The following is a 26055-nucleotide window of genomic DNA, read 5'->3' as shown; positions in this document are numbered from 1 at the left end:
CAGACGCATGAGGTGTAGTGCATTGTCAAGGATCTTGATCTCCTTAAGTGTCCTATTCCCAACAAGTTTGTGGCTGGATGCATTATTGCAAAGTTGCCTTTCCAGTGGAGGAACTTCACCACAACTTTGAAACACAAGAGACAGGAGATATCAGTTGAAAATCTAATAGCAACTCTTGATGTTGAGGAGAAGGCTTGGAAGAAGGACGTGCCTAAGAAAGGAGATCAAGGCCAGTCCAGCGCCAACCTGATCCAAAAGTTCCCACATGGCAAGAACAAAGGGAACAACAAGCCTAACAAGACCACTACCTTTAAGAAGAAGAAGAACAAGACTTTGGAAAAGTGCTATGCATGTGGTAAGCTTGGACACTTCTCCAAGGAGTGCCCAGATCGGGCAGACCGCTGGGCCAAGAAAGCAAATGAGTCCAAGGATGTCAACATGGTGACCATAAGCAACACTGGAGATGGGTACGGTAATTTACCTACAGTTCTTTCAGTGTTTCAATCCACAAGTTGGTGGCTTGATACGGGTGCTAATGTTCATGTGTGTGCTGACATCTCTATGTTTTCTTCTTACCAGACCGTCCAGGACTTCTCCGTGCTGATGGGGAACGGTTCACATGCTTCTGTTCATGGTGTTGGCACGGTAGATCTGAAGTTTACTTCGGGAAAGATCGTGCAGCTGAGGAACGTGCAGCATGTGCCCACTATCAACAAGAATCTGGTCAGCGGGTCAGTCCTATGCAAGGACGGGTTTAAGGTAGTGTTAGAGTCCAATAAATTTGTCGTGTCGAAACATGGACAATTCGTTGGTAAAGGCTATGATTGCGGAGGCTTGTTCCGCTTTTCTCTTGCTGAATTTTGTAATAAGTCGGTGAACCATATTTGTGGCAACGTTAGCGATGATGCGAGTGTTTGGCATTCATGTTTATGTCATGTTAATTTTGGTTTGATGTCTCAGCTTTCCAGCATGTGTTTAATTCCGAAATACACCATTGCTAAAGGTTCTAAGTGCCATAGTTGTGTGCAATCAAAGCAACCTCGGAAGCCTCACAAGGCTGCTGAGGAGAGACATTTGGCACCTCTAGAACTCATACATTCTGATCTATGTGAGATGAATGGTGTGTTGACAAAAGGTGGGAAAAGATACTTCATGACGTTAATTGACGATGCGACTAGATTTTGCTATGTTTATTTGTTGCGAACTAAGGACGAAGCGTTAGACTACTTTAAAATCTATAAAGCTGAAGTTGAGAATCAACTAAAGAGAAAGATCAAGCGTCTAAGGTCAGATCGTGGTGGCGAGTATTTTCCCAAAATATTTGATGAATTCTGTGAGGAGCATGGAATTATTCATGAGAGGACGCCTCCCTATTCTCCCGAATCAAACGGGATTGCCGAGAGGAAAAACCGCACAGTGACTGACTTGGTTAACTCCATGTTAGACACAGCTAGTCTTTCTAAGTCATGGTGGGGGGAGGCTGTATTGACTTCGTGTATGTCTTGAATAAAGTTCCAAACAAGAATCAAGATCAAACTCCATATGAGATGTGGAATGGGAGAAAACCATCACTTTCTTATCTGCGCACGTGGGGGTGCTTAGCGAAAGTTAATGTGCCTATTCCAAAGAAGCGCAAGTTGGGATCTAAGACAGTGGATTGTGTCTTTCTAGGATATGCTCAGAGGAGCATTGCTTATAGATTCTTAATGGTTAAATCTGAGATACCAGATGTGCATGTTGATACTATTATGGAATCTCGTGATGCAACATTTTTTGAGAATATTTTTCCTATGAAAGATATGCATAGCAATTCTAGATTTTCGACAGAGATAACTCCTCAACCTGCAGTACCTATCGAGTCTTCTGAACAATCCGATGAACATGAGCATGTCCTAGAGAAGGATGACGGTGAAGCTCCTACAAGGAGCAAGAGACAAAGGATTGTAAAATCCTTTGGTGACGATTTCACTGTGTACCTTGTGGACAATACTCCCACGTCCATTGCAGAGACATATGCATCTTCAGATGCTGATGATTGGAAAGAAGCAGTCCAAAGTGAGATGGACTCAATTCTTTCTAATGGAACATGGGAGCTCACTGAACGACCCTATGGTTGCAAGCCAGTAGGATGTAAGTGGATATTCAAGAAGAAGCTTAAGCCTGACGGTACTATTGACAAGTACAAGGCTCGGCTTGTTGCTAAAGGGTACACACAAAAGGAAGGCGAAGACTTCTTTGATACTTATTCACCTGTCGCTAGATTGACCACTATTCGAGCATTAATTTCCTTGGCTGCCTCATATTGTCTTATCATTCATCAGATGGATGTTAAGACAGCTTTCCTAAATGGAGAGTTGGATGAGGAGATCTACATGGACCAGCCTGATGGATTTGTAATGAAAGGTCAAGAAAACAAGGTGTGTAAGCTTTTGAAGTCTTTGTATGGGTTGAAACAAGCACCTAAGAAATGGCATGAGAAGTTCGACAGAACTTTAACTTCTGCGGGCTTTGTCATTAATGAGGCTGATAGATGTGTGTACTATCGCTATGGTGGGGGTGGAGGAGTGATATTATGCTTGTATGTGGACGACATACTGATCTTTGGCACAAACATTGATGTGATCAATGAGGTCAAGTCCTTTCTTTCAAAAAGCTTTGATATGAAGGATCTAGGAGAAGCTGATGTTATCCTTAACATCAAACTTATTAAGGTTGAGAATGGGATTACTCTTTCACAATCCCATTATGTGGAAAAGGTCTTGAGCCGTTTTGACTATATCGACAGCAAGCCTTCTCCAACACCTTATGACCCTAGTGTGATGTTGAGAAAGAACAGGAAAATTGCCAAAGATCAACTGAGATATTCGCAGATTATTGGTTCACTCATGTACTTAGCTAGCGCAACGAGACCCGACATATCTTTTGCTGTGAGCAAATTGAGCAGGTTCATGTCAAACCCGGGTACTGATCATTGGCATGCACTTGAAAGGGTTATGCGCTATCTAGCAGGTACTATGAGTTATGAGATTCACTATTCTGGGCAACCTGCTGTGCTTGAGGGATATAGTGATTCAAACTGGATATCTGACGCTGATGAACTATATGCCACGAGTGGGTATGTGTTTACCCTTGGAGGTGGTGCGATATCATGGAGGTCTTGCAAACAGATCATTTTGACGCGATCAACCATGGAAGCAGAACTTACTGCTTTGGACACAGCCACTGTTGAGGCAGAGTGGCTGCGTGAGCTCTTGATGGACTTGCCTGTGGTTGAGAAACCAGTGCCGGCCATCCTTATGAACTGTGACAATCAAACGGTGATAATCAAAGTGAACAGTGCTAAGGATAATACAAAGTCATCAAGACATATTAAAAGACGACTAAAGTCTGTCAGGAAGTTGAGAAACTCCGGAGTGATAAGTGTGACTTATATTCAAATAGACAAAAACCTGGCAGATCCCTTTACAAAAGGATTATCACGGAATGTGATAGATAGTGCATCAAGGGAGATGGGTATGAGACCCGTATAAGTTGCCACAGTGGTAACCCAACCTATGTGATCGGAGATCCCGTGAATTAGGACTTGGGGAGAACAAGCTGATGGTGAACTGAGAAGAGTAATGGTTAAACCCTCTCTAAGAAAAGATGCAATACTCTCAGTTGCGGTAAGGCAGGTTGGCTATTTGCCTTAATGTGTTTCTGTTGGCTCTAATGAGCAAAGGTGCTATCCTATAGAGCATTCTTGAAAGAACACACATATATGAGTCTGACTGTCTAACGTCGCAGTCTGTGAGATTTGGGTGATCTCTAGTAAACTCATGAAGAGACTAGGGAGTACGACGTATATGCTCCACCCGCGGAGAAGGCTACTGGCAGCCATGTACTGGTTATGACTTTGAGTGAAACTTGTTCGCACCAAACTTGCAATTCAAGGCGTAGTCTATTGTTCCAGTTGTGGATAAGTGTAGCTTGGAGCTCTAGGTGAGAGTTCAACTTAACAGTCCTCACTAAAATACTGGTATATCAAACAGTAGTGAAAAACATGCAAAATCTATAAATGGGTATTTGAGATCTGGTAGGGATTGTTAGATTTATGGGCTTGGCCCATATAAATAATCCTAATAAATCTCAAAGGCCCATTAGCGCTAAGAGGAGGTACACCATCTATTAGTCCCGTATTGCTAATGGACGAGGGTGTAAGGGGTTTTTCTCCCTTTAAATACGGACCACCTCCCTCATGGAAAAAGTGAACCATAGATCGCTATACGTGGAGTCCCCAAGGTTTGGGAATTCATAAGAAGATCGAATCTGAGTTAGGGTTTTACCTCCTCTCGTTGCTGCGCCGCCACCGTAGTCTTCTCCATCCCGAGCGCCGGCGTGCAATGGCGAACGGGAGAGCAGGTCTCCGGAACCGCTCGCTCTTGTGATCCTGCAACGGGAGAGCGCGAATAAGGTTTTTGGGAAGCGCTAAGCGCGACTGCTCATCTTCTTCGCCACGGCTCGTCCTCCGTCCAAGTCAGGAGCTGCGGCGTACCGTCGTCTGCAACGCCGGTTGCTGCGCTCCGTTCGAAGGACCGTCTTCGTCTCGTTTGCGCCTTTCGTCTTTCCGGCGGCTCCCGCACAGTACATATTTTATGATCAGATCTGTTTCATAATCATATTTTCTGAGATCATGTTTATGATATACGTACTGTCTAGTATGTTAGAGTAATGCATGCTCGGTTTAATTCTCGTCATGATAAATCTAATTCGGAATTTAAACTTACAGTTGTATATTTTTTCAACAGTTACTGCATCATGGCCACCTCAACACCAAGGCCATGCTCTATCGCCAGCACATCCGTCCTCTCTCAGAATCCTACTGCGAACACTGCCACCAAACCCTTGAGACTGACGAACACATTCTTGCTACATGCCCACGCGCCCATGCTATGTGGGCACTTCTTGGTCACAGCTCGAGCACGCTTGACTTGCACCAGCCCTGGGCGATCTTTCTCGCCCCGCACTTGCCAGACGACGTCCACACGGACGTTGTAATCCTCTCCTCTGGCACATTTGGAAAGCGCGCGATGCTAAAATCTTCGACCAACGCGATTCTGATCCGACTGACATCATTTCTCGAGTGATAACAGACATCAACAAATGGAGCTGCAGATGCAGCTCCTCTCAGGACACACTCCAAGCTACCTTGGAAACCCTGGCTCTCAAATCTCATTTAATTTCTTTCCATATCACCCCGCTTTTCCTTTGGTGGGGCTCTGTACTCTCACCTTGGTATGCCAAGGATTTTAATATGTAACTTGTAATGCTCAAGTCTTCGATCAATCAAAGTAGGTGGTGATCTTCCCCGATATTGTTCGAAAAAAATTATTTTTTCTTACAGAGTCGATATTTTTATTCGGTTGCATTGGCATGTAGACCATGTTTCTTTTAACTTGGGATCATGGTATATTGCAGCTCCTAGCGTCATAAGCATACCAAGGATTTTAATCTGTAACTTGTAATGCTCAAGTTCTCGATCAATCAAAGTAGGTGGGGATCTCCCCCCACACCCTCCCCCTCGATATTGTTCGAAAAAAAATTAATTTTTCTAAACAGATTATGTTCATTGAGAACTGATATTTTTATTCGGTTGCATTGGCATGTAGACCATGTTTCTTTAACTTGGGATCATAGTATATTGCAGCTTATGTGAGAAATCAGGATTCGAAGACTGGTCCGCTATCTTTTTCCCAATGCATAGACACTAGCCAGCTGCACTACAGTAGCTTCTCTCTTAAGCAAATACAAACAAGTAACTTCTCACCTCGAATTGTTGCAATCCGATCGATTACAGAACACAAACAGAGGCCAGAGGCATATATTTATAGTCACGCGCAACCATATATATATATACATATATATATAAGTCAGGGCTAATCTCTACTCTGGGTATGGAATAGTTATTCCGTACCCGAGCCAACCTCGAGCGCGCGTCCCACCCATCCGCGCGCCACCCCCGACGCAACCAACCTCGTACAGGGCGATGCCCACCACCTCGCTCGCTCCCGCCCATTTTTTCAAGCGCACCAACAACGCGCGCTGGTTGACGTGCTGCCGCCCATCACCTTGCGCTCGCTTCTCCCGCCTTTTTTTTTCAGGCGCGCGTTGGTGTGCCAGTTTGACCAAGCGTCCTCTCCTGCCTACGGGAAAAGGTACAAGCCAGGGAATCGGATATTTGTTCTCTCCGATCTGCATGCATGGCAACATTATCCATACAAGAAACCACAAAACAAATCTCTAGAGAAGGGAAATAGAGGTTGATGAGACCAAACAAGTGCTAGGATAGAAAATTGATTCGTATGCCCAGAGCAGCAGAAAACAAAAGGTTTTGTGCTCCAAAGAAACAAAATGTTTTGTAGTTGCGCGATATACAGACAGACAGTAATATTTTGGTTTCCTAATCTCATATACCAAAACATGTTGATGCTAAAATCTCATTATCTTACAAACACCACACATTTTTCTAAGCCGGTTCATAAATACCATAAACACTTGTGGAGTCGAAATGGCATCACCTGCCACTCCGAACTATATTTTTATAAGAATCTATACACATAGGCTCGAAACATACCATCCATACATGAAACTCAGAATCTATCTACTGTACAACTGATGCTTTCTGCACAAAATCCATCAAGTGATGAACAAGGGGAACTATCCCTAAACACCTGATGGTGATGATGTGTACTGCTGAAAGATGGCACTGTCAATAGAGATCGTGGTGTCCACCACATCTGCAAAAAAACATTTTAATATACTGGCCTCATTGCCGTTTTAATATACTTGGCACCTAAAAAGCGCTGCAGTTCAGATTGTGCTGCTGGATCTTAGTCTGGTGTGCTTCCAGCCATTTCTAAGTTCAACCTGCTTTTCCATGATTGTCCAACCATATCCTTCATCCGTATCGCAGCAGCAATGCACCTGTGTATTTTTAAGAAAAAAATTTCTCCAATCCAGTCTAATGGTTTAAGTTTTCCATATCTTTTGTTTACTTTATTCTTAGATTCGGTGAGCCATTTCAGTTTAGCCATGATTATTCCATTTATGCAATCATGCTGACACTGTATAGAGGGGCTCAATATTAACAGTAGTGCCATCAAAACTAAAATAAAGCAACAGAGATTACTAGATGCCATCTAACCTACAAGGTGTCATAAGCAAAGTAACAGTGAGCAACCTTAAAACTTTAACATCATCCCATAAATAGTATCCATGAACAATCGAGTATTAATCAGCTGCAATGAACATGTAAATATTTAGGTCAAACAAGGTCCAAAGGTATACATGCACCAGAGATTTCATAATTTAATGGCAAAGAAAAGGACTGAATACACTAAGTAAAAAGCTATGATCAGCACAAAGGAAGAGCTTCATTTCTGCATATTCTTTCTCCATATAAGACATACAAAGCATGAATTAGGGCACCTCCAGTGTGCATGGAAATCGAACCGTGATAGGACAGAGCAGAACTTTGATTCGATTTAGACACTGCAGTGGTCAAACGGAATCAAAAGATTACTTGCATCAAATGCTAAAGGCAAGTCGAACCGAGGTAGTTAAATAATGGGCAAAAAGTAGTGCGCTAGTACAATGTGCTCATCAAGACTACAGCTTGAGGATGGTGAGATAGAAATGGTGTATTTTATTATATGATGGATCCCTAACGCGTTGCTGTGATTATGTTTGATTCAGTAGAAATCGAACAAATCCTCCGTGGCACTACCTTTTCAGTTGAGCTCGATTTGAACACTGGATATGCCCCTATGAAGTAGATTTAGAATACAGTGACAGACCTAAGCTAAAAAACTCCTTCACTAGCCACACAAAAGAACAAAAAATCCAGTTATTATTCAATTTTTAAACAGAGAAAAGAATTACTTAATATAAAACTACTACCAAAAGTGTAAATCAGTTAAACAGGTTAAGCATGCCTCTGTCTAAGGAAACACAAGAACTCATAAAGTGATCAAGGAGCAATAGGTAAGAGCTCACCTCTCATGCCTTAAGCCGAGCTTTTCAAGGAGCACCAGGAGCATCTGAAGTCTTGGAGAGGAGACCCAACGGAATATGCTCCTTGTGTCCTCAGACTATCCACAAGGGACGGAGATAAACTGAGAACAGGGAAATCATTTATGGTATTTTGAAAAACTAATACAATGAACAACTAGTAATAAATAAAAAATATTAATCCCAAGAAACAATTAATTCACAAGTCATTGCCAAGCTCACTATAGAGCAGGGTAATTGTTTAACTGAACTAGAACGGACATGGCAAGGTAATTGTTACGGACATGGCAAGTTAATTGTTATAATTCCCACAACATAGCAGGGTTCAAAGGATTGTGCTGGCACTCAGCTTCTCAACAGAGGTTGTTCTACAGGCTGTATTCAGATCGAAGCTGGTTGAGGCTGGGGGTGCTCATTGCCCGTAACTCGCCAGTCAGGGACATTTGTAGGCAGCAGGATATCTCATGAAGAAACTCAAGTGATGAACAGTTCAAACATCAACATTTAACAACAAAATTATACGAGGCACCCAAAGTTCACTATGTGGAGAAGAAGCTACGGAGCCTTGACTGAATGAGCATTTAAAGGAGATTTGGTCAGATCGCAAACAGCAACTCATCACCACAACCTACGATGATGTATGTGACCAGGACAGGAGGCGACGAGGCACAACAGAATATGCTAGAAATATTTCAAACAACTCAGGTCACGAAAATAGAAAAAGCTGAACTGGTTGCTCCTGCACCAGCTGTCACTAAAAAATTGGGATTGCTAATACGTACGCTTACTACTCTAAATAACACCAGGGATCCAATCACAACTCATCACCAGCAATATAGACAATCAATCACCAGCAGGGAGGATTGAACGTTAATTGACTGAAAATAGCAGTGGGTACTCAATTTAATTCTTCAACCTAATCATCATTATCACAAATAATTGTCGCCACCAATAGGGGTAATCAGGCAACAGCAGGAGAATCAAATTAATGTGAGAAAAGAGGGGGCATCAGACTCAACGTAGGTATTAATGAATACTCATCCAAACAAACCTGCCACTCCAGGGAAGGGACCCCAAGCTATAGCGGAGGAGATTGGATCCCTGGTGACCGTCGTCGCCAATCCGATTGACAACCAAATCGGAAGCTGCTCGAACACCACCCTGCTCGGGTTGATATGCATCTGTGGACCAATCTGTGCTGAGAATCCATTCAGCAAATCGACATTGTCAGGTGCAATACCCACTGAAATGAATACGGCAGGAAAACTAAAGAATAATGAAACAAGGAAAATGATGATGCAGCTACCGATTGCAACAAATTATAACCTAATTCGAACTAAATCTGGATGAATCATTAGTACGAAAGAAAAAAATGTGACCAAAATTAAGGGGAATCGAATGGAGTGAGGATAGAGGAGCACCTTGCACTGGCGGGGGAACCACCAGCGACGATTCATCAAAGAATGAGCACCGACAGACAAATCTAGAGCTTGCACGGAATTAACTGTAGGAACAACAAAAGATGAGGGGGAATCACCTGATCAGAGAGTAGGCTGGAGGAGGATCGACAGCTATGGGAGGAGTGAGCGGCATCGGGAACGGGAGGGCGTCACCTTGAATGCGGGGATACGCAGGCGATTCATCCACGCCGTGCCATCAATTCCTCCATGACCTGAAGGTAGGCCAGGGGAGGATCTCGTCGGTGGGCCATAGTAGGATCTCCCGGGGGTGACGACGATGGGAGGACGGTCTCGTGGAATGGCGTTGGGAGGAGGGATCACCGTCGGAGGAGGGGAGCGGCGACGGGAGGAGGTGCTGCGTCGGGATGAGATGCGGCGTCGGGAACGGATCAGCAGTGACGGGAGGCGCCAGACTCCAGATCGGCGACGGGAGGAGCATCAGCTGGGGTTGGGCGGCGCCAGTCCCCGACGATGAGAGGAGCGGCGTCGGAAAACGTATCTGGGCCAGGGCTGGCTAGGGGAAGGGATCGCGAGCTGGGAGGAGAAGAAACCGCTTCGGGGCGGTGGGGGTACGCGGAAAAGGAACCGGTGCGGCGGGGAACCGAAACCGGGCGCCTGCGCGGCCCTGGGGGCGGTGGCTAGCTCGGGTATGGAATAGCTTATTCCGTACCCAGAGTATCTAATAAACCTACTATATATATAGCTAATTTTATGTATTTCATGGCGTATGTATGCAAGTGTACAGGCACATTTCCTGACACAAGCAACGTTTCAGAAATAGCGAGCTAGGCCGGCCTACCAGCACGGACACCGACAAAACTAGACGCTGCGCCCGTGATCATCGTCTTATCGGCTAATCATATCATTCACACGCACCAAACGTTTATCGTATACCTATCGATCTATCAAAAAGGCGGCAAGGACACACAGCATCATTTCCCTCCCATATTCCATCAGAAAGATGGACTAGTGAACAGCCCATGTAGTGGATGCACATTGACAGTCGCATAAAAGTACATGCACGGGCCAGTGCAAGGCGCGCGGCGCTAGACATGAGGACCTAACAAATCACGTCATCATTGGGTTATTGTAGTAGTAGTGCAAACTCATTTAGATTAGCGCGATTCGGGTCGATCTCAGATCGACCGAATGTAGCTGCGTGGAACCACGACCGAACGCTGTCGATTTCCTTTTTCATCCCGCCGCAACGTACGGGCATTCAGCTAGTAAACCAACTAGAAAAATAAGCGGATGTTCAACTTCCGCGAGTTCATTTGGATGGGGGAAACGCACTGCTAAATGGAAAACAAATTTGCAACTAGTAGAGAGGAGGTTCATATATCATGTGTGCCTGTTGCCTAATAATCCAGCGGCGACAACCTTTTCCCACCTTCTCCCTCGGCACGTTCCCCTCTACCTACGACGATGCGGGCCGTCCAAGCCCTATCAACCAAAGGTACGAGGCCTTTCCACACCGCAGCGGCAGCTGATCGTACTATGGTCACCGACTCACTGACTGCTCGTGGCGCGCCATCACATCACCACATGCATGCATAGCCATGAAATCAACGGGGAAATTTACTATTTTACCCTTTGTTTTGTTTAGATGTCTTTAAATTTTCAAAACTTTATAAGATTCCCAATCACATCGACTCCTTGTTTAGTTCTCTTCAAAATTTCAAAACTTTACAAGATTTCTCATCACATCGAATTTTTAAACACATGCATAAAATATTAAATATAGCTAAATAAAATAACTAATTACACAGTTTGTCTATAATTTGCGAGACGAATCTTTTGAGCCTAATTAATTTATGATCAGATAATAATTACTAAATACAAACAAAAGTGCTAGAGTAATTTATATCCAAAACTTTATGCATCTAAATAAAGGCCGGATCTTTAAACGTATGTATAAAGTATTAAATGTAGCTAAATAAAATAACTAATTACATAATTTATCTATAATTTGCGAGACAAATTTTTTTAACCAAGGCTTACTCGATTATTCCGACCAACGGCGCGCTTCAACGGTCAACGGACGCGGTGCCTGCATGTACGGCAGTATCCGCCAGCGGCCTGCCAGTGCCAGTGCCAGTAACACACGCCGAAGTGCACACAAGTGCAAGTAGTCAAGCACACGCCGCGCAGCCAGAGAGGCGCAGGTGCCGACGGCCATGCTCCACGGCCTCCTCCGGGCCGTCATCATGGCGGCGGCGGCGACGCAATGCGCGCGCCTCGCCGGGGCCAGCGCGCCGCCGCCGGTGGTCCGGTGCGGCGCCGCGGGCTGCACCGTGACCAACGCGTACGGCGTGTTCCCGGACCGCTTGGCGTGCCGCGCCGCGGCGGCGGCGTTCCCGGCGTCGGAGCGGGAGCTGCTCGCCGTGGTGGCCAACGCCACGGCGGCCGGGACCAGGATGAAGGTGGCCACGCGCTACTCCCACAGCGTGCCCAAGCTCGCCTGCCCCGCGGGGGACCGGGGCCTCATCATCAGCACCAACGCGCTGACCCGCGTCGTCGCCGTCGACGCCGCCCGGGGGTAGCTCACCGTGGAGAGCGGCGTCACGCTGGGCCAGCTCATCGGCGCCGCGGCGGGGGCCGGGCTGGCGGTGCCGCACACGCCCTACTGGCTGGGGCTCACCGTCGGCGGGCTGCTCTCCACGGGCGCGCACGGGAGCTCCTTGTGGGGGAAGGGCTCCGCCGTGCACGAGTACGTCGTCGGGATGAGGATCGTCACGCCGGCGTCGGCGGCCGAGGGGTACGCCAGGGTGCGGGTGCTTCGGACCGGCGACCCGGAGCTGGACGCGGCCAAGGTGTCGCTCGGGGTGCTGGGGGTCATCTCGCAGGTCACCCTGGCGCTGCAGCCCATGTTCAAGCGGTCGGTGCGGTTCGAGAGGTGCGACGACGACGACCTGGCGGACCGCGTCGTGGCCTTCGCCCGCGAGCACGAGTTCGCCGACATCCTCTGGTACCCCGGCCACGGCAAGGCCGTCTACCGCGTCGACGACCACGTGCCCCTCAACACCTCCGTCGACGGCGTCTACGACTTCATCGGCTTCCGGCCGACGCCCACGCTCGCCATCAAGGCCGAAAGGCTCGCCGGTACGCCGGCCGCCATTATATTATTATTCATGCAACTCATCAATGATCTCTCTCGCCTGCATTCTATCTATGGCCTATACGTACTGACAGCAGGTGACGATTTTGCTTCGAATGCAGAGGAGGGCGTTGAAGCCACGAAGAACTCCGGCGGCCGGTGCGTCGCCGCGCTGGCGACGAGAGCCGTCCTCTCCGCCGGCAACTACGGCCTGATGAAACGCCCTATATAAAATTGTATCCAAATGCCTGGTGAATTGTCTAAGACCCTTCCTGCAGGATCTTATTTCCCCTCACCAGTGTGTGTTGGTGCCCGAGCAGCTAATATGTCTTTGAATGTTTGTTAGCCATCCAGAATACTACTTCGGCGAGGACAAATTTTTCTGCACAAATTGGATTTATCCAAGGCGTATGATCAGGTTGGAAACAGCTTTGGTGAAGCTAGGCTTTTCAAGTCCATGGGTGCAGTGGATTATGGCTTGCATATACTCCGTACGTTACACTATTCGCTTCAACGGGGTTCCTTCGAAGCTCTTCCAGCCAACCCGCGGTCTTCGCCAGGGCATGATCCTCTGTCTCCGTACTTATTTTTGTTTGTCACTGATGCCTTGTCTATGGTCCTGCAACAGAAGATTGCGTGGGGGGGGGGGGGGGGGGGGGCTGAAGGAACTGCAAGCTAGTAGGAATGCGCCAGGGATTCCTCACCTCTTATTTGCTGATGATGGTCTCGTGTTCTTTGAAGCGAACATACTCCAAGCTGAACGCATCAAGCAAGTGCTGCAAATATTCCAAGTTGGGGTTGGGCCAATTACTAAGCCCTTCCAAGTGCCCACTGCTCATACGGGACACCCATGACCCGGGGGTGCAAGAACAGATTCGCTGGGTTCTTGACGTCGAACGCTTCAGCTTTTTGAAGACAAGTATCTTTGGGCTACCCACACTGGAGGGTACACTGAAAAAAGACCGCTTCCTGCCGATCAAGGAGAGACTCATCAAGAGGGTGGCGGCCTGGTCAGAGAAGTGTCTATCCTCAGGCGGCAAGGAGGTACTCATCAAATCTATTGCCCAGGCCATCCCCCACGTACGTGATGAGTGTGTTCCGTCTCTTGAGGACACTTTATGGTGAGCTGACCCAAGTGGTGCGCAAGTACTGGTGGGGGGAGTCGGATGATCAGAGGAAGGCACACTGGATTGCATGGGAGAAGTTCACAAGTAGCAAAGGGCCAAGGAGGACTGGGCTTCAGGGATTTTAGGGTGTTCAATCATGCCCTGTTGGCAAGGCAAGCATGGAGACTTATTGAGTTCTCGGATAGCCTGTGTGCTAAAGTCCTGGGGGCCAATTATTTCCCAAATGGAGATGTCCTTGACACTGCCTTTCCCCCCCAAGTTTCCTCTACCTGGAAGGCAATAATGCATGGCCTAGAGCTGCTGAAGAGAGGAGCCATTTGGCGGGTCAGGAATGGCGCAAGTATTAAGATATCGAGGCATGCATATGAATCCCGTGCGGGATGACCGTGAAATTGTCAGGATTGAAACATTTGTGCAGGCTGAAAAGGGTTAGTGATTTGATCGATGAGGAGAACAGAAGATGGAAGGAGGAGGTCTTAGGGCGCGTCTTTTACCAGCACGATGTGGAGGTCATCAAGAAAATAATCATCCCCGTATCATGCAAATGGGTCTACAAGGTAAAGACCCGCCCAGATGGCTCAATCGAAAGGTATAAGGCTAGACTATTAAGAAATATTTAGCCTGGTGGCAAAAATCACAACTGTTCGAGTTTTGCTAGCACTAGTTGCTTGCAATTCTTGAAGTTATGGCAGATGGATGTCAAGAATGCATTCCTACATGGTGAACTTGGTAAAGATATTTACATGGAGCAACCAAGAGACTTCGAGAGTAAGATCCACCCCGAGTATGTTTGCAAACTGAAGAAGGCACTCTATGACTTGAAGCAAGCTCTACGAGCATGGTACGGGAAGATCGGTGAGTTTCTCGTACAGAGTGGTTTCAAAGTCGCTCCATAGGACTCTTATTTGTGAAAGCAAAGGAAGGAAGACTAACAATAGTCCTAGTCTATGTTGATGATTTAATTATCACGAGAAACTATTACGAGGAAATATAAATGACGAGAGAAAATCTCTCAGTTCGCTTTCAAATGAAGGAGCTTGGAGAGTTGAAACATTTCCTTAGACTTTAGGTGGAGCGCACAAAGTAAGGGCTATTTTTGGGTCAACATAAATATACCAAGGATCTTCTATGAAGATATGAAATGCTCGAATGCAAGCCTATCTCTACTCCTATGGATTCCAATATAAGGCTACAAGAAGATGAAGGCTATGACTTGGAGGACATGACTATGTATCGACAACTGCTCGGGAGTCTTATCTATCTTATGCTGACTCATGCAGATATTGTTTATCCAGTTGGAGTAGTTAGTAGATACATGAGCAATCCAAAGAAGCCTCGTTTGATGTAGTCAGACGTATCCTTAGGTATGTCAAAGGAACCATCAATGTTGGCATTATGTATAAGAAGACAAAAGACTGTAAAATTATGGGATACTATGACGCTGACTATGCTGGGGATAGTGGCACACGGGCGATCAACCACTGGATACTTCTTCAGCTTAGGATCATGAGTCATATCATGGTGCATCAAGAGACAACCAACTATGACATTATCTTGTACTGAAGCAGAGTATCGTTCAGCAGCAATGGCAACACAAGAAAGTAGCTAGCTCAAGCAGTTAATGTTGGACCTCCACCAGCCGGCAGAATACCAAGTAAGGATTTTCTGTGATAATCTATCTTCTATTTGTTTGACGGAAAATCTAGTATTCCACGCAAGGACCAAGCATATAAAAGTTCACTATCACTATATAAGAGAAAATGTACTTGAGGGAGAGATTGAGATGTGTCTACCGAGATAGAAGAATAGATTGCTGATATCCTCACCAAGGGCCTTCACAAGGCAAAGTTTGAGAAGTTTTGAAAGGCGCTCGGCATGGTCTGCAAGACAACTCTAGAGGGAAGTTTGCCTTGAGGGGGAGTGTTGAGAAAGAGTGCAAGGCAATATTATAGAGTATTCTTCATAATGCAAAAATGAGATATTTTCTATGGAGAACTCTAGAATCAGTAATAAATAAATTTAGAAAATGTTATAATGTTTAGTAATTATCTAGAAGTGGACACTTGTATAAATATCATGACCCACTTTGGCCTATAAATAGAGACCTCCCCTCCCTTGACATGGCATCCATCCATAAGCATGGAAGAAGTGAGGTGTTAGTGCTAGTAGAGAGCAAGAGATAAGGGTGAGTGCTAGGCTAGCCACTAAAGAAGGGAGTGTTGTATGTTCTTGTGTAGTATTATTGTGTTGCAATAAAGTCTTATTCTTGTAAGTCGCTCTGTCACCCGGGATCATAAAAGAGTATGGTCTTTATCGTAGGTTGACTTTGTCACCTGGAAGCCAATTTTATCTATTGGTAGGCTATGCCACCTGGAAGTGAAAAAGCGGCTCTGCCATCAGAAGAACCCAACACACTAAGTAACTACAAATTAAAGAGACTGACTGATTCTAGAGTGAATTAGTGTGTCATAGGTGTAGGTCCTTAGCTTAGTGGTTATTAAAGTCATCTCTAATTTCCAACACATGCCAAAAACCATCTTCATGCAAGAAGTCACATAGGTAGTGATCTTTGAATGAAAACAACAATGGCACGTCGGGCATTGGCCTAAGTAGCACAATGAAGAATCCACCCTCAGGAGTCAGCAGTAGGTTGTGGTGTCCATGGTTCCATACCTTCACGATGCCATCAATGTTTTCCATCGCCAATTGGCATGCGAACCCATCTCTGGGTCTTAACCCGGCATAGTCTGCAATACAACTCTAGAGGGAAGTTACTCTAGAGAGAAGTTTGCCTTGAGCGGGAGTGTTGAGAAAGAGTGCAAGGCAAACTTCTAGTGTATTCTTCATAATGCAAGAATGAGATATTTTCTGGAGAACTCTAGAATCAGTAATAAATGAATTTAGAAAATGTTAGAATATTTAAAAATTCTCTATAAGTGTACACTTGTCTAAATATCATATTCCCCTTTGGCCTATAAATAGAGACCTCCCTCCCTTGCCATGGCATCCATCCATGAGCATGGAAGAAGTGAGGTGGTAGTGCTACTAGAGAGAAAGAGAGAAGAGTGAGTGCTAAGCTAGTCACCAAAGAAGAGAGTGTTGTATGTTCTTGTGTAGTATTGTTGTGTTGCAATAAAGTCTTGTTCTTGTAAGTGTTGGTCTCCCGGTTAAGCTACATAGTTACTTAGCGTATAAATTATGATCCATTGAAGATTGGCTCTGTCACCTGGGATCACAAAAGGTTCTAGGATTTATTGTAGGTTGGCCCTGCCAACTGGAAGCCAAATTTATCTATTGGTAGGCTATGCCACCCGGAGGTGTCTGCTGTCAAAAGGATCCAATATAGTAAGTAACTAGAAATTAAAGAATCCGACCGACTCTAGAGTGAGTTGATGTGTCATAGCTCTTAGCTGATGTGTCATAGCTCTTAGCTGAATGGGTATTAGGAGCATCCCTAATTTCCAACACATACCCAAAACCAACTTCATGCAAGAAGCCACATAGGTAGAGATCCTTGAATGAAAACAGTAATGACACATCGCGTCCTACAACTTCGAGTATAGGTCTAAGTAGCACGACGAAGAATTCATCCTCAGGAGTCAGCAATAGTCGGTGGTGTCCATGGTTCCATACCTTCACATACCATCAATGTTCTCCATCGCCGATTGGCATGTGACCCTCTCTATCTCGCACCATAGGCGGCTGATATCTCTGACCATACTCATGTTGTTATAGCTCAATTGAAAGACAAACCGAGGAGCCTACACATACAAAATAATCGAGCTAAAAAAGTTAGTTATAGGAACTAGCTCCAAATTAAACTCCAAAATAAACAGCATGGCCATTTTTGTTCAGATCCTATTCCAATACCAAATAAAGTAGAAATTTATGTCTGTTACCATACTAATAAAGCTAGCTCCTGGTCTTGATCTCCTCCTATCACAAAAGCCAATACAAAATAGAGGCAAATATTTTTCCTTTGCACACGTCTATTACTTTACTAATAAAGCTAGCTCTTCGAATCACAGAAACAAAAACAAAGGTGAAATTTTTTCTTTGTACATGTCTTCTACTGTCGGAGCATTGAGTAGTAGAGTTGACGACCACCTGGAGTAGTCATGAAACTAGTCGCTTCTCATAATAGGAAAAATACATTTATATATTCTATAGAGGCACTTGATCACAGTTGATCGTAGGAGGACCGACTCGGCAAGTGCCAATGCACTCGGCAATGGTCCGCTTGATGCGATCTAATTCAGTGATCAGATCGTCGGAGTTGATGGCATGATGACTGCTTCTCGTGGCACGGCTGTAGACCGAGCTGTTGAAAGCAAGATGGTCGACTCATCTATTGATCGAGCTAGAGAGGGCCAAATCTGGTGAGGTACAACGACAATTTGCGCAAAATCTGGACTGACACAGCGATAGAATCACAAGGACCCCAATAAAGTAGCACGAATGAAGAAAAAAAAACACAGATTTTCAGCAATTATTACAAACCCCCAGCCCACAAAAGGAAAAAATCGTCCCTCCACTATGTATCTCACTAAGGAAATACTACAACACACGTATTTCTCCTTTTTTGAAAAAAAAAACAAGAATGCACAGGTTCCTAAGGAAAGCCCCGGCTGCAACTGATTATTTCATTACATTCCCAATACCATTTATTGCGCAGGGAGAGGGAGAGAGAGAGAGCAGGGTTGGGACATGGGGTACGTGCCCCTGGACACAAGGGGTCGACGGGTCGTTGGGCGGCCATGACGGGATGGATCGATCCGGCCGGGACCCAAAACCCTTGCCTGGTTAGCCGCTGCCACGCGCGAGAGTAAGGGAGAACGGAAGAAGGGAGGGCGAGGTAAGAGAAGAGCGAGCGAACGAGTGGGTGGTAAATGGAACATGGAAGCAGGCTTGCAACACTCACTGCTCAAGATTCGAGCCGCGAGCGTTGGGCACTCCTGTTGCTCACTACTATAGCACGTACTAGTAGAGTATATTATTACTCTATATTTACTGGGGCCCATGATCGAGCTAGGCTTGGTAAGAGCAGGTTTAATAATAGCGCCTGCCAGCCGGCTGGGATGCGTGGTGATGCGCTCGCTTCGCGACTGCTGCAGGCAGCAAGCCGGCGGGTACAGTAGTGCTGGCCCACGAGCAGAGAACAAAACGCTCGCTTGAGCCGGCTGTTTGCGAAACGCCCGTTTGTTTCTCTTTCTTCTCTTCTCTCTCCTCTCCTCCACGTAGGATTCAGTCTGTTTGTAGCCTACTATAATACTTGCTCTAAGGAGAGTTGGGTTGGTTTAATTCTACAACCATCTCAATGGTTGGTCATCACCTCTAGCAGTGCATAATTGATCATGTGCTCGGCTTGGTAAGGAGAGTTGGGTTGGTTTAATTCTACAACCATCTCAATGGTTGTTATCACCTCTAGCAGTGCATAATCGATTATGTGCTCGATCGTGCATAGTAGTATATATCAACGACCAACAAGACAATGCTCCCACGCGGCCTCGCCTCCGCCGTCGGCCGAACTGCCACTACTACCGGTGGCCAGGAACATTTGAAGTGGGTGCATCCACATCGTTAGCACGTGTATTGGTTTTTAACTGCAAGCACATCTTATTTTAAAACTCTAGGTAAATATGAAAGAAAGAGAAACTAATTAGTAGAGGTGGATCCAACGTCAGAGGTACGAGAAAAAATTTTGGGTGGAAGTTTTTTCAAGAGTTTACATGAACATAGAAGATTCCGAATTGATGATTGCTGGACACACGCATGCAGATGATATCAGCGTGCCACGCTTCTCTAAGCGCTCACCCTAACGATTGATCAGGCTTGACCGCACGCTTCAGGCGATGGCTAACAAATCTGTCGCTTTCAAGGACATATAACGGTATCCGTCTCCGCCTGCTTGAATGAGGAAGAAAGCTCAGCCTTCCAGACTTCTTAGGTTCAACTGGTGTCAAGGGTTCAGGGGTTTGCCTTCCCGTTCATGATAACAGATAACAAGACCAACACACTAGACAATAGTTCAACATAACAGGCCCAACACGTTACTAGTTACGGCACCCTATTACTTATTTAGTGTCTAATGATAACCCCAACATCACTACTCTGATATAGTTAACACTGTGTACAGATCCTGCTGACAAACCTTAACAGTGAGCCAATCCACGAGCTCACTCAAAAGTCCATTATCGACCAAGCAACCTTCACGCGCATCTTTGTGACACCAACAGTAATAACTTCTTCTTCTCCGCCGTTGATCTTGGGAGTGAATCTAATGGTTCGTTCCAAAGTACCATCACTAGTTTGGGCAACAATTACCAGCATATCCTTCACGTAGACAGAAATGACGGGTTGCATAAGCTTGATAATTCCAATACCATCACCAACCACTTGACTATCATAAAGCACAAGGCTGTGCAGGATGCTGGTGGTATGGGCAGTAATTTTTCCATTAAAGCCTCCTTGTAGAACTTCAATTGCAATTGTACCCTCCACTGCATCTTTCACAACTCCATACATCACATCTACAGTACTAAGCCTGGTAGAAAGAGAGCCACTTTCAAGCTCACATCGCTCCAACTCTCGACGTTCTATGCCCCTGATCGATAAGATACCTTTACTGAGTTCTTTGTCCTGCCCTTGATGATCCTTAATCTTCAGATCAATCTCAACATAATTCTCACTTATCAACGCGAGTCCTCGTTTTGGTCCTGTCAAGATCAAAGATTCATCCTGTAGAAAAAAAGGTTTACACATAGGTTACTGCTATATCACTCTGAATTTACAACATTGCTGTAATCAAAGTAGAGAGAGTACAGCCAAACAGCGAATGGAAACTGCTAGCATAGATGAGACAGGTAATGGTTGGTTTACGTGTGATACCATTATGCTGTAGCTTCAAATGATAGTATAATTAAGCTTGATGTTGTTGACATTTGCAGATGATAAAAATATAATGAAATGTGGCCAGCAATTTCCCCAATATCATAAAGAGTTATTATAAGAAAGAATCCAAATATAGTTCATCAATATACTATTTTTTGGAGAAAAGGTTACCCCACTTTATTTCTGTGAAACAAAGCATATATAGTTCATGCATGGTTCTGGTTCAGATGTATTCAAAGCGTGCTGCTAAAGCTCAGGTATAGCAAGAATCACTCTAACAACACTGCTAAAGCTAGTGCTACTTATTACAGGATTTAGATTCAGGATTTTCTCAGTCAACATGCTCTCAACTCTCAACGGTGTTGCTTCAACAATATACTATACCTGCTTAGGTTCACATAAACTGTTGCAAAAAAAATGTTCAGTTAAGATTTAATTATGTTCCATCCTATATCCAAACCACACTGTAAAAAGCAGCAATATAATTTTACTGGACAACAATCGGGTCTGTGTGTAAATATCTCAAGGAACCTGATATAACAAAGGATGCTGCATCAAATAGTTCTCTCTACCGGGCAGTTGCCCATTACCTTGGGATGCTAATTGTTCCAAACAAGTACTAATACTAAAAACTAAAACATCACAAGATTACGCTAAATTCTAAATATCTGCAAGTTATAGTAACATAACATTAGGATACTAACATTCTGATGATTATTTATCAGTAGCATGCAAATTTCCAACCTTCAGCCCCATATCAACTCAGAACAAGAAACAGGGATGGATATATCAACCATGGGATTGAGTAATTGGCAACCACTAGAAGTTATATTGTCGATCAATAGAAGACAAAAATTGCTGGTCAGTATAATTGCAGCCGTTGACTAACTCAAATGTAATTCATACAAGCAGATTTCTTTTTGTTTAAATGAATGGTGCGCAGGTGCCCAATGTACATACCTCAGAATTGATGAATTGGCAATGATCTCTATCACGGCGGAAGAGATAAACACACTTCTCGTCCAGACTGTCTCTGGCGATGACAGTGCCATAAACATAGATTGGGAAATCAACATCCAAGGTGCCAATTTTCACAGAGAAGATGTTTATTCCCTCGCACAGCTCATAGTCATTCGCATTTTTGTAGACAGCATTAGTAAATCTCATCGGACCAAGGGGCGCTGTGGTGTGAAAAATAAGTAAAAGAATCAGACTAGGTTCCCAGCGAATTAGGTTCATGCTAAAATTCAAGATAGTATAAATTAAATGGCAAAGCACACATGGACTTGTCAATTTAAGAGACGTAAACTAGGATAGCGATGATCTCCATATGGTACAAACTAATCCAATCCCTGGAATAGACACAACAAACAATATTTGAACGAAGGCACAAATTGGACACCGCATAAAGTATACTAGTTTGATCGTGAGGCAATAATCAGTTGAATAAACATAAGATTGTTATTTTTCATCGATGGCAAACAAGAATAATGCAGTAGATATGACGAAAGGGCAGTGCAGGGGAACCGGTCTGATCAAAATTGAATCGACATGAATGTACTTACACTCCTCGTCGAGATCGAATCTTGTCAGATCGATGAAGCGAAATCTGTTGTAGTATTCGCCACCTTGCTTGGGATCGAAGTCGCGGATGCTCTCTTCCGCAGCCCTCTTCCGCTCGCGATGTTCTCTGTACCGCGCAGCCTCCCGATGAAACTCCATCAGCTCCGCCTCCCTGGCCAATCGCTCAGCCTCGTCGACGAAAGGTTCCAAGCCTGAGCCTTGCTTGAAATCCTTCATCGCGGAGGAGAGCCTGTCGGCGCCTCGGAGGACTACAGAATCCGCTACCATGGAGGTGCGCAGGCTGCAGCCTCGGGTGAAGTCGCGGCGCCCACAGGACACGGTTGCGCTATCATCACCATCCGCCATGGCGATGAAAACACGCCGCCGCCGCCACCGCCGCCGAACCAAGAAAAGTGGAGAAAGAAGGGAACCGATCCGCCTGTCGGATCTAGGGTTCGTGAGTTCCGTTACCCCGAGGACGAGACGAGAAACTTCCGGTATTTGTGGACTTGGGTCTCCGCTCTTCTTTGGGTTGGGCCTATCTGACTTTGGGCTAATAAACATCAAATTTTTACTACAGCTCGATTATTTAAAATTTAGATCACTATAAAATTTTATCATGATTAAATCATAGAAAATGTAGATATGAATTTATTATAAAAAATATACATCTAAAAATGTAATTTTTACTAAATTATATCATACCATATCATATCATATCATATGTTTACTGTAGAGACCTACTAATGTGGAGTCCAACAAATTTTGATTTTCTATTTTATGATTTTTTTTGTAATTTACTATAATTTTTCAAAAATTTATCCAAAATAAACATAAAAGAAAGAGAGGACAACCACTAAGAAAAACCACCCAGGGAGATCATATATCCGGTTTCGTGAGTTCAAGGAACCAGAATACCTGGTTTTCAAGTTTTAGGTGGAAATGTAAACTCGATCTATTGTTCAAGGAGGTAAATAATACTTTTTTCTTGATTCTCCGTGTGTGATATAATTTTGAATCAATTTTGGGTTGGCTAAACTGTAACTAGGCTTTTGCGGTAAAGAAACTCAACTGGGCTCTAACAAACCCGAAGCCTGCTAACTACTACCCTACTAATCCAAAGCTACCACATCTGAACCGGCCCGTCCCGCTCACTCCCGCAGCTCACAACAGTCAAAAAGGTGCGGCTATCTAATTTTGTATTGCACAAAAGTTGATTTTTTTGGCGTTGTTTAGTACTGACAGAAAACCTAGCAGGCGGTACAGTGTCCTTGATGCCTAGGGTTCCTAGGCGACTCGGGGTTGGTTTCTTGCTACTAGGGTTTTGGACACTCTCGCTCCATTCCCATCCATGTTCCTGATCACTTCTCTTCTCGGAGATCAGATCGCAAGTCCACATCCTAATCCTTCCTCTGCGTACACGATTAAATCTCTCCGTTAAGGAGCCCAGCCTAAAACTACTAGCCGATACCGTTCCCTGGTTGTGGGGCGGTTTTGGTAAGATGGATTCAATGGAGGGGCTAATGGAGAGGTTGAAGTTGACGGCAATGGCGAAGAAGCGGATTAAGATCATAGCGTCTGCATCGTCAAGGGCACGCTCGGCAGATCCGCAGGCGATTGGAAAGGTGCTAGCGGAAAAATTGGTGAATGCAGATGGGCATGCCCAAGCCCTAGGGAGGATCTGGTGCCCAATTAAGGGCATGCTTTGTAAGGACCTCTGTGAGAACCAATTTTTGTTCACCTTCCTCCAGGCGACGGGGAAGTGGAGGGCACTAGAAGACGGTCCATGCATGTTCGGGAAGGACCTACTGCTCATGGTGGACTTTGATGAAACAAAATATATTGAGGAGATGGAGTTCAAGGTGATCCCAATTTGGATGCGAGTCATGAAGCTCCCTCTTGGAATGATGAATAGGGTGGTAGGGGAGGCAATTGGTGGAGAGCTGGGGCAGTAATCATGACCACGAAGGATGATGATGATGAAACGGCGGTAGGGTGGTACCTTAGGATCAAGGTGAAACTGAATATCACAAAACCTCTCATGAGAGGCATCACGGTGTTTGTAGGGGAGGAGGATAAAACCTTATGGTGACTAGTGGAGTACAAGTTCTTACCAGATTTTTTCTCTATTTGTGGACTGATCGGTCATGTGGACAAATCTTGTGGGGTGCAGCTGGAGAACGGTGAAAAACCACAATTTAGTAAGAGTTTAAGATGTTTCCCAAACAGGAAGAGGGGATCCGATCTGATTAGGGAGAGGACTGGCGGAGGTGGAATTTCCTGCCATGGAGGACGGGGGAAGTAGGAGCCAGAACAGTTTTGGCGGCTCGGGAAGAAGCTATTTAGGTAGAGATTGGAGTAACGCTCCATCGTGGCAAAAATCTGATCAAGATAAGGTGGGAAAGGGCCAAAAGAAAAAGAAACAGTTGAGCAAGATGAAGTCACAAGCCCACTGAAGGAACCGAGTAGCACAAGGATGGGGGGAGGGCAAAACAACTCCAGTTCGCTACTGAAAAAACTTTGGTGTAGAGCAGTGAAAAAGTGTCTTCTGATGGGATGGTAATGGACATTGGTATGGCAATAGAAAAGGAGATAGGTGGTGGTGGGCAGAAGGGAGTAAAATGTGTGGCGGAGGCCGCTGGTTTAGCGGTGGTGGCCGGTGGCGGGGATCAGGTGGTCGTGGGAGGTACTGGGGTGATCGCAAAAAGGGGAGACGGTGGTCGTAGGGAGAAGAGCCTGATCGTGATAGCACCGCAAGGAGAACAGAAGGAGGGGAGGGATGACCGACTGTCCTCTGATAAAAAGAGAGGTACTTACAAGCGGGTAAACCGTTCAGGAAAGGAGAGTAAGGTAGCATAGGAGGGGGAGGGGCGGGAGGAAGAGAAGTCTAGAGGCAACAGCAATGGAGATTGATGCAAAAAAAAAGAGAGGATTGAGGATGTTAGGCAGGAGGAGGAAAATGGTGAACCAAACAAGAAAGCAAAGAAAGTGGGGCTGGCGGACTAGCCCCGCAGAAACCAATGAAGATTGCAGCATGGAACTATCGAGAGTTGGCCGCTCAGCAGTTTGTGGCCTTCTGAACCTTCAAAAGACGGAAGAACTAGACATTCTGTTCTTGTCAAAACTCGATAGTTGCTCTATGCTGAGCAAAGCTTTGTTGGAGTAGTGTTAATAATGGGGTGTAGGTCAGATGAGCGAGAGCGAAGTAGTCGATTTATAAGGAAATCAACTTTTTATTGAAGACTTGTCGTGATTAGAACGTAAAATGACAGGCTCTAACTCTTAAGACCTACCCTTTGCTCGCATATGTCAGCAATGGTTTGCATGACTGAATAAAAATATTCGAGGGTAATACTAATCGGTATAGTGGTCGACTAGATTTTGGGTAAAGTTTCCTTTACCAATGGTGCCCCAAGGGCCTTGCGGAGTGAGTTGCACTCAAAGATCGTGTGGGAGCTCTTTGGGTGCGTGAAGCACTTGCGCAGGAGCGTTTTATTGATCTTGTCTCCGCCAAGAGATGTTTCTCCATGGTGTTGGGTGCGGGGCTTCCCCTGAGGAAGGGAACTTGCCGGTTTGCGCTTCTTGAAGGATGCAGAAGCGTGTGCTGGGATGCGATAGTTGGAAGAAGGGTTGTAACCCTCTATTTCCTTGCGCTCCTTTCTCCTTGAGATGATGACGTTGCATGCATCACGACCAATGTTGATCATGTTGCGGAGGTCGCTGTTGGAGTAGTCATAATTGTCGCCTTGCTGTTCTTGTTGGCGGTTGGCGACACGCTGGCGCCTGAACGCCCTTTTCTGGTTAAGCAGGCGACGGCGTTCGTAGAGATCCTCTGCAGCGGGTTGCTCTTCCAATTGGATAGTTACTG

General features: G+C 45.3%; 1 protein-coding gene, 1 long non-coding RNA gene and 1 pseudogene across 7 annotated transcripts; 1 reads left to right on the top strand and 2 right to left on the bottom strand.

Moving 5' to 3' along the window:
- Positions 1-6414: 6414 nt before the first annotated feature.
- On the bottom strand, positions 6415-10168 carry LOC120654508. 6 transcript variants are annotated; one of them, XR_005667085.1, is made up of 5 exons: positions 9587-10168; positions 9471-9476; positions 9101-9247; positions 8035-8153; positions 6415-6776 (listed from the first exon to the last, which is right to left on the bottom strand). It is a non-coding gene; the product is annotated as an uncharacterized LOC120654508 (long non-coding RNA). The 6 variants fall into 6 exon arrangements; XR_005667084.1 differs by having other exon boundaries at positions 6415-7277; positions 9471-9553; positions 9663-10168; XR_005667083.1 differs by having other exon boundaries at positions 9471-9553; positions 9663-10168.
- Positions 10169-11686: 1518 nt separating this feature from the next.
- LOC120654289 overlaps positions 11687-26055 on the top strand; it is a 71938-nt pseudogene continuing 57569 nt past the window's right edge.
- Positions 19647-22680, bottom strand: LOC120654507. Its single transcript, XM_039932060.1, has 3 exons — positions 22190-22680; positions 21585-21805; positions 19647-20471 (listed from the first exon to the last, which is right to left on the bottom strand). Exons 1-3 carry the CDS (start codon positions 22551-22553, stop codon positions 19914-19916), a joined length of 1143 nt encoding a protein of 380 aa, XP_039787994.1. The 5' UTR covers positions 22554-22680; the 3' UTR covers positions 19647-19913.

Source organism: Panicum virgatum, chromosome 1N, assembly GCF_016808335.1.
Source record: "Panicum virgatum strain AP13 chromosome 1N, P.virgatum_v5, whole genome shotgun sequence".
In the NCBI taxonomy this organism is placed as follows: domain Eukaryota; kingdom Viridiplantae; phylum Streptophyta; class Magnoliopsida; order Poales; family Poaceae; genus Panicum; species Panicum virgatum.
Note: the sequence above shows the minus strand (reverse complement) of the source record. Positions and strands in the feature narration are given on the sequence as shown.

Coding starts and splice junctions, on each gene's coding strand:
- LOC120654507 (XM_039932060.1), bottom strand. CDS start 22,553: ATGGCGGATGGTGATGATAGCGCAACCGTGTCCTGTGGGCGCCGCGAC. Junction 21,806..22,189: donor ATTCGATCTCGACGAGGAGT/GTAAGTACATTC, acceptor TTCACACCACAG/CGCCCCTTGGTCCGATGAGA. Junction 20,472..21,584: donor GCCAATTCATCAATTCTGAG/GTATGTACATTG, acceptor TTTTTTCTACAG/GATGAATCTTTGATCTTGAC.